Consider the following 13,993-nt stretch of genomic DNA (forward strand, 5'->3'; position numbering starts at 1 on the left):
CTGCTTTAAAAGGGCGGACATTACCATTGTGCATTTCAGGGTTAAGATTCATACTCGTTTGATCCTTATAGAGACAACCAAGGATCACACTGAATCCTTCTTGCATTTTGTGAAACAGATGGAACTAAACCACTCCATTAGCGCGGTTTCTTTTGATCTCTATTTCAGCCTGTTTCCTCTCTAGTTGTCTGTGTAATCCTGCTCTGTCTAGATCTCCTCTCCGACCGAGTTCCTAGCTTATCCCAAAATCCTGATTATCCCTCTTCTTTCTCACATCTAGTGAATTTGCTCTCCATCTCTCCGGAAGAACAGGCTGAGGCTTGCAGGGGGAACCTGAGACCTGAGCATCATGAGCAGGTACAATGCCATGAAGAAAGGAAGACAGCCACAGAGCTGTCTGGTGTCACATCATCATTTGGCAAGACCAACCAGCACTTGCCTGAAGGACACCTCATATGTGAAACATCTCATGTTTGAAGAGGCAATCTTCAGTTTGAGTCTAAAACTAGCTGACTACCCCAGATAGCAGATGGCCAGTGGACCACTGTCTGCCCACTGGGGGCAAAGCTGGCGCTCTGCTGGCCTTTGCCCATCGGTTTTTGGGCAGACAAACTGGCCCACCGTTTTGCCACTTGCTTTAAAAAAATGTTTCATTACTTATACGTCTTCATTCATTTTCACCAACCCATCACATTTGTTTAGCTGTTATAGATGTTATAAATGTTTGTAGACTATGCTAAGGATATGGCCTAGAAATTCCATGAATTGATAACATTTTATTTTCTTAATATACACACCGGGTTAAACACTAAAACTGGTGGTGGTCAAAAATCCGACCAGAAGTGGCAAGCCACCATTGAGGTGCCGACCAAAATCCACTGGTGGACCGATATATGCTTGCTGCCTGGGTAGCTAAAAGCCAACAAACTTGTCTTGCAAACACCAACACCACTAAAACAGTTGATACTGATTAAGGGTAGCAAGCTTGCTAACCGGTGTATTTGGGTTGTAAAGTCGGGGGTGTTCAGGGTGTGTGGGTTTCTGAGTACAAACCAAAATAGTGAATAGCCTGGGCAGCTAGTGGGCGTTTATTTCTACTCCATATGAACATATTCCATGAAAATGTATTTGATTTGAGAATGCAGCTACTTCAAAATAGAAATGCTGCACAACACATCAGCATAGTTGTAGCAGTGCGGTTGTCTTTTTGGCACCGGTCTAAAGAGTCTCCTGATTGGAGTGAATAATGTTTGAGGGGATGTGAGTATGTTTGCACCTAGAGGTTCACTGATGAGCAAGCTATTTGCATCACAACCAATCATGAGCTTCCATTTACAGCTTGCAGGTCAGAGGTTAGGCCCGTTTGGACCAGGTCAGATAGATGGCAGCTCCACAGGATGGCTACTCTATTTCAGGACTGGTTCATCCAGAACAAAGGTCACACCGTGGTTAATGCTTGTAACGTGAAAGTGAAAAACAGCATAACCCTTATGCTATACGTTGTGAGACTTCCTGTGTTGGTAGAATAATGCCATTTGAGATGTCAAATGATTTGCTTCTGCCAAGTACATTCTTCTATACAAGACACAAAGGCAGGGCCTTCCAAATAAAGGGTACACTATCAAGGCGTGTATGGGTGCAGATAAAACAGGTCTGCATAGACTGAGAGTACTCATAGTAAATCAGACAATATCAGGATTGAAGTTTTGCTCTCACAGACTATTTAAACTTTCATAAAACTGAGCTGCAAGTAACCTTAAAGAACATTACGGTAAAAGCATTACCTCAAGAGTAAGTATCCCTTCTGAACAACCTGTACAACAAACAAGCTTTCAGTTCACATCTCAACTTCTATCTGTTTTATAGCAAACAAGCTCAGCTCCCTCAAGCTTAGTTCATTGTTATTCACAGGCTGCACAACAGGCTGCAGTGCAGAATAATAGATCGATCTGCCTACAAGGCCGTCCTTGTTTTGCTGACCTCTTGATATGGCAAGAACTCCTCCCCACAGAATTTAAAACTCAAATATTACTGCTTTCATATAGCTTTCCAAAGTGTTAGCATACCATAGGCTATAGGCAGGGGTTCAGATGAGTAATATAAGGGTACCACATGCTAAGGCAGAGTAGGGGCAACAGGAGTAGGGGCAACAGTCTCCAAACCACAGCCTTGGCTTCATACGACACAAACCTAAGGAACCAATCCTATCAACTTGCCTGGCTGGAGGAAGAAGTAACATCAGTATACATGTACAAACAGTGTGATATTACTTATGATGAACTAGATGGCTTTCCTCAGAGACAGAGTTAAAAACATTACTCCCTCACGGCCCATTTCGATCAAAGTCAGAGCTGGCGACGGGACCAAAGTTATCTAACATTAACACACATTATTAGGTAGTCAAGCCGACGGCCGACACAGTCAGGACTAATTTGCATACTCTGTGAATACTACATCAAGGCCATGAAGGTATTTTTTGCTTTTAAAAAAAGATGTAATTTTAAATATGTGATTTTGAGGAACAGAGATGAGGTTTTAGCAGTTAAATCAATGCTAGGAGAGGGACTTTAATCTTTTGCAAATGCAAATAACAAATAAATAATAAAAGGATGCAAATATAAATTGCATTTAAACAGCTTGGGCTTTTGTATCATCATGCTGGATAACTGTCAGATTGTTGAGGTCCTTCTTCACTGGACTGATGAATAATACAGGAGCACACTGAGGCATTCCCCTTCCTCAACACCTTAGTGAACACTGAACTGAGACCTGTGCAGTGCCCCCAGTGCAGTGGTGGTGTTGTTGCTTTAACACTTTCTGGATGATTCTCACATGTCTTCAGCAACTGTAGGTCAAGAAAAGCATGTTCTGTGTTCTGCAGGTACCAACAAGTCCCAAACAGGCAAAGTGTTCACTATTCAGCCTAAGGCCATTAAAGTAGGGGGAGAAAGCATTTGGTTTACAGGCGATGTCAAAGTTTGTTTCACCTCAAGGCACAAATCACAAGCCAAATGACAGGTTTAAGTTATCTCTTTATGTCTAACTACTGCTTATGAGACTTGACCACTATTTGCACTGAGGTTAGACGCTAGATGTGAGATGATTACACTACATGCATTAATATGTAGATTCAATATACATCCCTACAATTACACAGAATAATTCACAATATACCACAATATCCAGTCAAATCAGTGATTGGAATACAAGCTATGTTAATTGTTTCTTTTCATTTAATGTTTGCTTGACAACTTACTTCTGTCAAAAAAAATGAGTAGCCTACTGGTATACAGTACAAAGTAAGACATGTTCCCAATTAACAGCAGGTATAGGCCTATGTTCCAGGTATACAGTGCTCCTCATCACACAGTGATATGTGGGTAAACAAGCACACTCCAGTGAGTAGCATGCATTTTAGTACACTAAAATGACATAAAAAACAGAGTATCCACTCTAATCTGCTCTTAATCCCGTGAATGCTGAGTTTGAGGATAAAGTCAGCAGTATGGGGCTCTAGTCCTGTGGATCCCTTCAGCTCCTGCGTGACCAGCTGAACACAAAACATGATCGGCATTATATGTCGAGAGATGTAATGGTGGGTAATGACACATTTCAATTAGACTGAATCAACATCCATAAAAACCGCTGTCAGCACTCATGAGGCCTCACACCCCCCAGTGCAGAGGCCACCGCTACTCAAGCTGACAGAGAGAGGAGTCTCACCTCGGTGTCAACAAGAGCCCTGACAGGCCACAGTGTGCCATCCCACACAAAGCAGGCAGCAACTACTGTGTGTGTGTGTGTGCGTGTGCGTGTGCGTGTGTGCAGCTCTTGGGGTATCACAAAACCTGAAAACCTTTAGATGATGCATGGCAGTCAAAAGATGTAATAACCTTCAGCAAGTTGTAAATACTCCAATATCCACAATACTTCAACAAACAAAAGTACATGGCCTCTTAGGAAGCACTTTGCCTAATTCAACCTTTGCTAGTATTGAATTACACTCAGGAATGGTAACAGATGACTAGTACATGCCAATGAACGCCTCCTGCCAGGGGTCATAAGGGCAACCTGTTAACAGCATAGTGTTCGGGCTGCAGAGGGAGCAGAGGGGTTGCAGGTGTGTACACTGTTCAAGTGTTGGGTGGGGTCAGAAGTAGTTCAGAGGCAAAGAGGTACTCGACTGAAGGGAAGACATATGCTTCCTCTATATGTTCTGGTGCATGGGCATGTCCAGTAGTCATTAACATGTGATAATGCTGTTTGACTTAAGTTCACCTTAGATGCACACTGCAACCATTCAAAGCAGGAGCAGGGAAATGTGAAATACGAGGGAGAGGATGGGTGGGGCATGCATGCCAGCCACTGTATAATTATCCTGATCTGTTTAGCATAGACTGTTTGCTCTGTAAGCGTAGCACATGAAGCGTTGACATGCTTGTATTTATCTGGCCCTTTTAAGAACATGAAAGAAAAATGAGTGGTTGACAGCCTCCACAGCTGCATGTTTTTCACACTGTTTGGGATTCAACTCTCAAAACATGCCTACTGCACTGGAGTCAACTCAAAGGCCCAGTGCTCCTCCAGGAGAGGTTGATGTCTATTTTAGCACACCCTCAGACTAACTGTGGGCTATGCTTGGGACTCGGTTAGAAGAAAACACCGAAACAAATACACAGAAAAGGGATATTCTAGGACACATTTAGGAAATAGGATATATTTGTATACAGAAAGATTTCCACCACTCATATATTTCAGTGCAAGCATAGATACAGTCACACCTAATAATCATTACCAAAGCAGGAGGAACTTTTAACTTTTGTATGTTTTAACTGCTCATGAAATCAGATTAAGTCAATCACAGAGTATTTTTTCAGCAAACTCAAAGTCTTCATCCCTAGCACTGGGTTGAGGCTGTTAGATCACTGAATCAGAACCATATACAGTTAAAGTAGCATACATTATCCCATGGATTGACTTAGTAACTTCAATTCAAAGTTATGTGAATAAAAAGGAGAAGTGTTTGCTGAAGAAAGAGATTTCATATCCAATGTAAATCCATTATCTATTCAGCCCTGAGAAGGATGCCTTGCCAGAGCAGACGCCAGTTGTTCTTGGAGACGCTGACTCATCCAGTAATGGCCACAGTAGGTCTGTCACCACACTAAAACTGCACTGTCACCGCTTTGTCATTGGTCAGCTAAAACCATGAGTACCTACATCATGGACACAGAGGCATTATTATTGTATTATATTAATATTATTATAATTATTATTATTATTATGTTATTTGATGGCCACATATCTACTGTATACTACAAAAATACAATTCTGAATGATGTGCTCATGAAGGCTTTTGTTTTTCAGTCCATTCATTGTAGCATTTCTTGGATCTTAAACATTGACTAGGTACATACTAACCTCCTCCAGCTGGTTCAACCAGTACTGTCAATCTTGTTACCCCAGCCTTATGCAAAAGCAAATCTGAAAAAACTGTCAACATCACATATGTTTCTCAGCAGTAGAAGGCTATAAAATAGCAATCAAATCATCTTGTCTTTTCATTTGATTATCATTGTTTGTTCAATGAGTATTAAGTATTTGCTAACAAAGTTAAATAAAGCATAATTTCAGACACAGATCAGAATTGTAAGAATTCAGATAAAAGAACACTTAATGGGGGGCTGTGGCGCAAGCGGCAGCAGCCCTATACCATAAGTGGGTTGGAATACCCATGGGGACCCGGTTCGAGTCCGACCCGCGGTCATTTCCAGATCCCTCTCCCGAATCTTTCTCCAGCTCATTTCCTGTCTCTCTCTTCTATCCTGTCCGTTTAAAGGCATAAAAGCGGAAAAATAAATCTTTAAAAAAAAAAAGAACACTTAATTATTCTACAGGAAGACACACAGTCAGAACCACACACTCAACAAGCAGAACTTGCAACTAAGTGAGCCAAACCAGTTGATGAGCCTAGCTGACGACTATGAGCTTGAGGACTATGTGTTGACAGCGTGTAAGAAGCTGTGAGACACACAGCTAGGTCAAATGTGCAGCACTGATACTCTGCAAAGCCATTTTGTTAATGAGACTGCTATGGCCCTGTAGTCAACACTGCAGGACACTACTACGATACTACTGATTGAATAAGTTGCTGAATCACAATTTATTTTTGTATTTAAGGCTACATTATGAAGGATTAAATCATCTTTCTATCTTTGCAATATGTTAACCTTAATATGGACACGTTTCCAATAGCTTCCAACAGCCTGAAGACAGGACAGACTCAATGGACAGACTCAGTAACACTGATATTCCCTTCTGAGGTTTCTCTGTGAGTCTCTCCATCTAGCCATTCTGGCCCCAAGAGGCAGACCTCAGGACACTGGGCCTAATTTAGGGTGAAATCCATGGACACCAGTCACCAGCTGGACAGTGGAGGAAAATTGAGACATCTATTCAATCATCAATTTGCCTATAAAGCAAAATATTTCTGTAAATGAATTGCCAATTCTGCTGCTGCACAATGGAGGACACATTCTTTATTTCATAAACCTGTGTTGCTATAGGGGAGGCAGAGAGATCCCTCTATGACATAACTCAATGCAATGAATGTATTTACATTAGGCCGTTTCTGTGTCCCAATTTAATTCCACACCCCCAAAGGTCTGATACAGAGTAAACTGAAGGTTTGGAGAAACTATGAACCGTGCAATATTAAGTATGCACTTCTAGCAGGTGGTGAGTCTTTGCCTTTGGAACTGGTTCACAATGGCGAGTCTGCATGCAAAAGGTACTATGCTACGCCAACTTAAGGACATTTCATAGAATACACCCCAGTGACCACCATAAGAACTTAATTCATTTGAACATTTAGACAGTATGAGCCCCCTAAACCGGCTGAAGGTTCCTGACAAGGTCGATAACGCTTTACTTTCATTGATTTACCCGCCGTTCAACCACCTGCTTTGAAATCAAGCTTCCACATTTGCTACACTGACCTAAATATATGCAAAGACTAAACTGAAATAAATAAATACTCAATTCGTCACTCAGTGATTACAAAGGCCCATGATGTGTAGCCTATTTGTTGCTGCGTGGCTTTATCAGGACGCTGGGCCACTTGGCTAGGCCTGAGCTGAGTACGGAGGGGCACGGTGATCGATATCATCTTTCCATCTCCCTGACACCTGCGCCGTCACTAACGTGATCAACATAAACAACAAATTATCGTGACCATGCCAACGTTTATCGCTTGGATTTGGGCTGAAAATCTCCTCGAGGAACACGAAGGCAAAAAATAAAGAGCACCGTGCACTAACCATAGTAAGAGAAACGAAAATATATGCAGGCTTTTCTTCAATGAAATCATTGTAACTTCTACTGAGGGTTGGAGCAGTAGACGCAGACCTGCTTTTAAATAAATAGTCCCTTGGTATTGACAGACATGCGTGTTTTGTGGCGGCAGGTAGACAGAGGCCAAGTTAGTCTCTGAAATATGGTAGCTTACGTTGCAGCATCACTGAGCAAGGGTGATGCCAGCACCTTACCGTAGGGCCACTCGAACCGAGCTCTCGTCTTGTCCCGTTGTCATGATTTCCGTGTATTATGATTTCGGAGAGGAAATATTTACCAGTCTAGACTCGCAAGTGGTGCGCTTCCCAGCCGTCAATGAGGCGAGTGTGCGCAGTTTCTAAAACAGTGAGAGGGCAATCAACAGCCCAACTCACCTCTGTTTTACCCCATACATGCTGAAAAACTATACGACTGCCCTAAAAGAATAGACGGCTGTACTCCCGTGCAGTGGTGCATATTTTCCTGATCCCTTTTGCCTCCATTCTCGTCTTGCGGAATGCCTAGTGGTGGCGTGCCGTATCATTTCATTTCAGCATGGTGTCCAGTGGACGCTGGGAGTGGACCACAGGCAACTCAACTCCTCACATTAACTGGGCATACGTTTCACCGGCTACAGCAACTGAGCCGCAATGCATCACAAGACCACGCCCTCCGCGCCGGAACACTCTCATGGTTCAGAGTTGACATCACTATGCGATGAAACTGTTTTAATCATGGCCTAGCTAGAATAGCCTTCACTATTTTGACAAGAGACATTAGATTAAATCTTGCGTTGCATTAGTCGGTTCCAGGAATACCCGGCCATTGCAGGGTAAAATCTTTACATAGGTGGGGGTGTATGGTTGAAACACATGTCATGCGAAATAGAGGTGGTAGTCTAGGCAAAGTGGAATGGAGATGAATTCCTAATTCATTTATTTTTGTTCTGCTTATCTCTGTACAGCATAACAATTGCAATTGAAGGCCTTAGAATAAGGCAAAGTAGAATAGCAGTGATCAGGTATCATATGGTATGTGCGCCCTCGTGTGGGCATTCTATGATGTTCAAAGTTTGCCTACTTTGTCTAAATGTGTAGCTTCACAGACTAATACATTTACATTTTAAATTAAGTAGTTTGTGTTTATCCCTATTTCACACTAACCCACATTGCATCATTCCCACCCTCTTGTACTTCCCCTAGATACCCTCTCTGTCTCCCTCATATTTATAAACATGGAATCAGAAATACTTTTATGTAATCGGGTAATTTGTTGCTTTTGAATAAAAGACAGTAAACCTCATCAGTAAGACATACTTAAACACTCTCAGCCCTCTTTGTTATTTTACACAGATCACATGTGGGTGCATCAGTATTCTGAGTTTTGTGATGATGATTGGCAACTTTGACAACTGAAAAGTGAGTTAAGCAGGACGTTTGGGGTCAGGTCCAAGGTCTGTCCCGTCAACATGAGTATGTCTCTTTATGGGGCTCTCCAGAGTGGGGATCTTTGTGACTTCTCAGGGAATATAGCCCAACGTATTCCCCTAGTCCATTCACATTCTCAGTATTATCTAGGGTTCCATAAAAAGTATCTGGTGTTTTGAGACAGCCCTGTTCAGGGCTTTAGACTGTGAATGAAAACAAAGTGCTTCAGAAAGGAAATACTGACACCCAGTGGGAAAAACTGTTCAGAGATGTTCAGTATGAGAGAAATCACTGTCACTGAGGCATGTAAATCTATTCTAGTCGACTCTAAAACATAAAATTATGAACATTGAAAATGAGGGTATAGGAGGGCGTCAATTATTTCCCTCACCGTCACTAGACTATCATTAAGACATTGAAGAAGAGCTGTATGAAAGACAGAGAACACTGTAGAAACAACTAGAGGAACAGGATAGAGAGAGAGAGAGAGAGAGATAAGCAGGATAGAGAGAGAGAGAGATAAGCAGGATGGAGAGAGAGAGAGAGAGAGAGAGAAGCAGGATGGAGAGAGAGAGAGGGAGAGAAGTATGGAAAAGGAAAGGCTAGAGAGACAGCATGAAAAGCAACAAAGGTATAACTGATGAAAATGGAAAGATAGAAAGAGATTAATAGGGAAGAAAAAGAACAACTGAAGTAGAGACACAACAAAAAAACTGAGGTTGAGAGAATGGTAGACAAAGTCCAAAAAGTGGAGGAAAAGGACAGCAGGACAGAAAAATCTGGAAGAAAAACCACCACACCAACATAGGGGCAAAATAAATCAAGAAAGAAGAAAAAACCACAGCAGCAGAGCAGCGGAACCCAACCGCAAGGGGTTGGAGTGGCAGAGAGACATAAGGCAATTCTCCCTGAATAAACAATGATAATAATAATAAATAATAATACATTTTATTTAAAGCGCCTTTCATGACACCCAAGGTCACTTCACAAACAGGTTGTGAGAATTACAAAACATCTCATAGAAATAAATAAAAATAAGAAAAATAAAAGTCAGTCAGTCAGTCCATAAGCTATCTTGAAGAAATTAGTTTTAAGTCTGCTTTTAAAGTCAGTAATTGAGTCACAGTGTTTTATGTAGTCTGGCAGTGAATTCCACAACTTGGGGGCGATGTAGCTGAAAGCCCTCTCTCCCAGGGTGCTGAGGTTCGCCTTAGGAACATGCAGTAGGCCTGCTAAGGAGGATCTCAGTGAGCGGGCAGGATTGTAAGCTTCCAGGAGGTCAGAGAGGTAGGTGGGGGTACTGTTGTGTAGGGACTTGTAGGCCAGGAGCAGGACTTTAAAGTCAATTTGGTAGGATACTGGAAGCCAGTGCAGTTGCATAAGCAATGGTGTTACATGGCTGATGGATTTGGAGCGTGTTACAATCCTTGCTGCAGAATTCTGGATGAGTTGGAGCCGGTGGAGTAGCTTATTTGGGATTCCAGACAAGATGGAATTACAGTAGTCAAGGCGGGATGTCACATATGCATTCACAAGGACTTCTGCACTCTGCTGGGTGAGCGCTGGGCGAAGCCGTGCAATGTTCCTTAGATGGTAAAAGGCACTTCTTGACATACTGTTTATGTGTGCACTGAATGAAAGTGTATTGTCCAGTATGACACCAAGGCTCTTGACCTGGTTGGAGCAAGGGATGGTGCTGCCATCTACACATATGGTGAAAGGTTCCATCTTAGCAAGAGCTGATTTGGAGCCAACCACTAGCAGCTCAGTCTTACTGCTATTAAGCTTCAGGTAATTTTGTGTCATCCATAATTTGATGTCATGGAGGCAGGCAGTAAGTACAGCTGGCGGAAGAGTAGCAGTGGGCTTTGTTGAAAGGTAGAGCTGGGTGTCGTCAGCATAACAGTGGAATTGAACACCATGTTGCCTGAGGATAGTGCCAAGTGGGAGGAGGTAGATGATGAACAACAGAGGGCCTAACACAGACCCCTGGGGCACCCCTCTTGTCACAGCAGTACTCTCAGACTTGCAACTCAGCATTTGAACGTACTGTGTCCTTCCAGAGAGATAGGAGGTGAACCACTGGTGAGCACTGCCACACACTCCGATATTAGCTAGACGTTCCAGCAGAAGATGGTGAGAGATAGTATCGAAGGCTGCACTGAGATCAAGGAGAATCAGAATGGAGATAAGTCCATCATCAGCTGCACAGAGGAGATCATTACCCCGCAAACAGGGAACGTCCCCAGGACGTTAACAGGACATTCGCAAGGTCCCCAATCGTCCCCAATTGGTCCCCGCCACAACGTTCGCTAGAGGACGTTACCAGAACGTTTTTGACGTTCGTAGCAAGTCTACGTTTGGTCCTTCTGTGACGTTCGCATGAGTCTTAAATCGGACTTTTAGGGAACCTTATGAATTGGTCTGTCAGCAGACCTCCCCAGGACGTCATTTAAAAACGTCCCCATAACCTTTACCTGCAGGTCCTCTGCGTAACGTTCGCATGAGCCTTAAAACGGACTATTAAGGAACGTTATAATTTGGTCACTCAGCACACGTCCCCAGGACGTCATTTAAAAACGTCCCCATAACCTTTACCTGCAGGTCCTCTGCGTGACGTTCGCATGAGCCTTAAAACGGACTATTAAGGAACGTTATAATTTGGTCACTCAGCACACGTCCCCAGGACGTCATTTAAAAACGTCCCGTAACCTTTACCTGCAGGTCCTCTGCGTGACGTTCGCATGAGCCTTAAAACGGACTATTAAGGAACGTTATAATTTGGTCACTCAGCACACGTCCCCAGGACGTCATTTAAAAACGTCCCGTAACCTTTACCTGCAGGTCCTCTGCGTGACGTTCGCATGAGCCTTAAAACGGACTATTAAGGAACGTTATAATTTGGTCACTCAGCACACGTCCCCAGGACGTCATTTAAAAACGTCCCGTAACCTTTACCTGCAGGTCCTCTGCGTGACGTTCGCATGAGCCTTAAAACGGACTATTAAGGAACGTTATAATTTGGTAACTCAGCACACGTCCCCAGGACGTCATTTAAAAACGTCCCGTAACCTTTACCTGCAGGTCCTCTGCGTGACGTTCGCATGAGCCTTAAAACGGACTATTAAGGAACGTTATAATTTGGTCACTCAGCACACGTCCCCAGGACGTCATTTAAAAACGTCCCGTAACCTTTACCTGCAGGTCCTCTGCGTGACGTTCGCATGAGCCTTAAAACGGACTATTAAGGAACGTTATAATTTGGTAACTCAGCACACATCCCCAGGACGTCATTTAAAAACGTCCCGTAACCTTTACCTGCAGGTCCTCTGCGTGACGTTCGCATGAGCCTTAAATCGGACTTTTAGGGACCGTTCTTATTTGGTCCTCTGATGGTCCTCTCTGAACCAGAAGTTCCGCTAGAGAAAAATGATTTTCATTTGCCCGACATTTTAATGATAAGCCGGCCAAATATCTAGCCTATTTCTGCTTCTAAATTAGCCCATTGAAGAAAACTGACGGCCTGCATAGCTTAAATAATAACATAATCAGGTAGTTTAGAATGCAACATGTTTATTTTCCTAAGTTTACAATGGGAAACAAAAACATTTATGTCTGATGCGCGTCAATAAGTGGCCTTTAAGCGCAACCTGCTGTGGCGTTAAAATGAGCGCCGCAACATGGTCATTGCTCTGTTCAATGAGAGCAGAGATTCTTAAATTATTCGACCCTCTTGTGAATCCTTTGCACATTTTACTGTGACTATCAACTACCTCGCACCTGAGCCAAGAGAACTTGTCACTCCATAACGACATAAACGCCCGACATTTCAGCTTTTTCTTTGGTGATGCTGTTCGAACATCTAGGGCTTCAGGTATTCAGTGTTTGGAAAGTTCACTTTCTACATGAACTTGCTCAGTTCATTGTTGATAATTCATAATTTTGAACTACGTTCACAGCTCCAATTTTCAATATGAGGCGAGTGCTATAATTTTTCAAAATCTCTGTCTGCAATACCGCTCTCGGCTCTTCCGCGCGCTCACGCACAGTAATAAAAGGAAACGCGCAACACTGCAGGTATTACAGGTTCATCCTCGTCAGAAGGTTTACCCTCATCAGATGTTTTTGGACTCTGAAAAAAAGCTTTTAAGGCTAGTCTGCTTGGCCATGTTGGATCCTTCTCACTCAGTTCGCTCCTCGTTTGAAACCGAGGGTTTGCGCTTTAAAATGCAGCATATGCGTGTTGTTAAATAACTTTCTAACGACAGATTAGCCTGTTCCTTTTAAACATAATAAGGGCAGTGCACGTTTGCTTTATAGGCCTTACGTAATATTAGGATTGTTGTCAAAATTGTGTTTGCGAGACGGGATTTTTAAAGAAATTCCAATCAGACAATTTGACCGGTGAGCTCTTCGTTCTGTTGCACCATCTTTGAAGGCCTGTGGAAAGCTCAATATGTTAAAGCTAGACACTTGGTCACCTTCCTATGTATGCATTGTATTGGAATCATGCAGACATTACATTTATAGCACAGATCAGTACAGAAGCATTCATATTTATTTTATTTCATCATTCTTAGTTTGGCTAGTTATTCTGCCTCCCTGCCCGCACGTCCGTGATGTGCCATGGATGTTAATTAAAAAAGGAATCATTACGGAAAACCCTCAATGCGTAGTGACTGAGATTGCTACAATATGCTTTTCCTCAAACCCTCGGAAAAAAAGACTAAGTTTGTTGGCTGTCTCACACTGTGATAAACCTGTTAAAGTGGCACTATAGTAATCAGACAGTGTTAGGACAGTAGGTAGCGATCTCGTTTAGTAATAGGAAGGTTGACGGTTCAATTCCCATGCCCGCAATCAAGTTTGTAATTGTGTGTGTCTGTGTCTATGCATATCATATGAAATGTGTAATATAAATGAACTTGAACTTGTGTGTGTGTGCGCGCACTGTGAGCAAAATGACGGCTCCGCGATCTATTATTATTTTATTTTATTCATTTAGCTCAGCAAAAACGGTCGTGCCTGCTACGTCCGCGGTGCATCCTTGAATAACGTACCCAGGACGTCTAAAATAGGTTTTGTAGATGTCACCACAATGCCCTCAGGACGTTCTTGCAACTTCCTGCAGAACGTCCCCAGGACCTATAGAAACACGTTCCCCAGACGTAACCACAATGCCCTCGGGAGGTGCTTGCAACGTCCTGCATAACGTCCCCAGGACCTATAGAAAA

General features: G+C 42.8%; 1 protein-coding gene across 5 annotated transcripts in view; it reads right to left on the reverse strand.

The window, feature by feature from the left end:
• The window catches only part of kif21a (kinesin family member 21A), a 40,143-nt gene extending 32,219 nt beyond the window's left edge, over nt 1-7,924 (reverse strand). For 4 of the 5 annotated variants that reach the window (XM_080841935.1, XM_080841933.1, XM_080841932.1 and 1 more), the window contains exon 1: nt 7,548-7,924. In XM_080841935.1, coding sequence (XP_080698061.1) covers nt 7,548-7,591 — 44 coding nt within the window. In that variant the 5' untranslated portion in view covers nt 7,592-7,924. Of the gene's footprint in view, nt 1-5,421; nt 5,494-7,547 lie in introns of those variants that run through there. The other variant, XM_080841934.1, reaches the window with a different exon arrangement.
• Nucleotides 7,925-13,993: the final 6,069 nt, after the last annotated feature.

This window comes from Sprattus sprattus, assembly GCF_963457725.1.
Source record: "Sprattus sprattus genome assembly, chromosome: 7".
Lineage (NCBI taxonomy): Eukaryota > Metazoa > Chordata > Actinopteri > Clupeiformes > Clupeidae > Sprattus > Sprattus sprattus.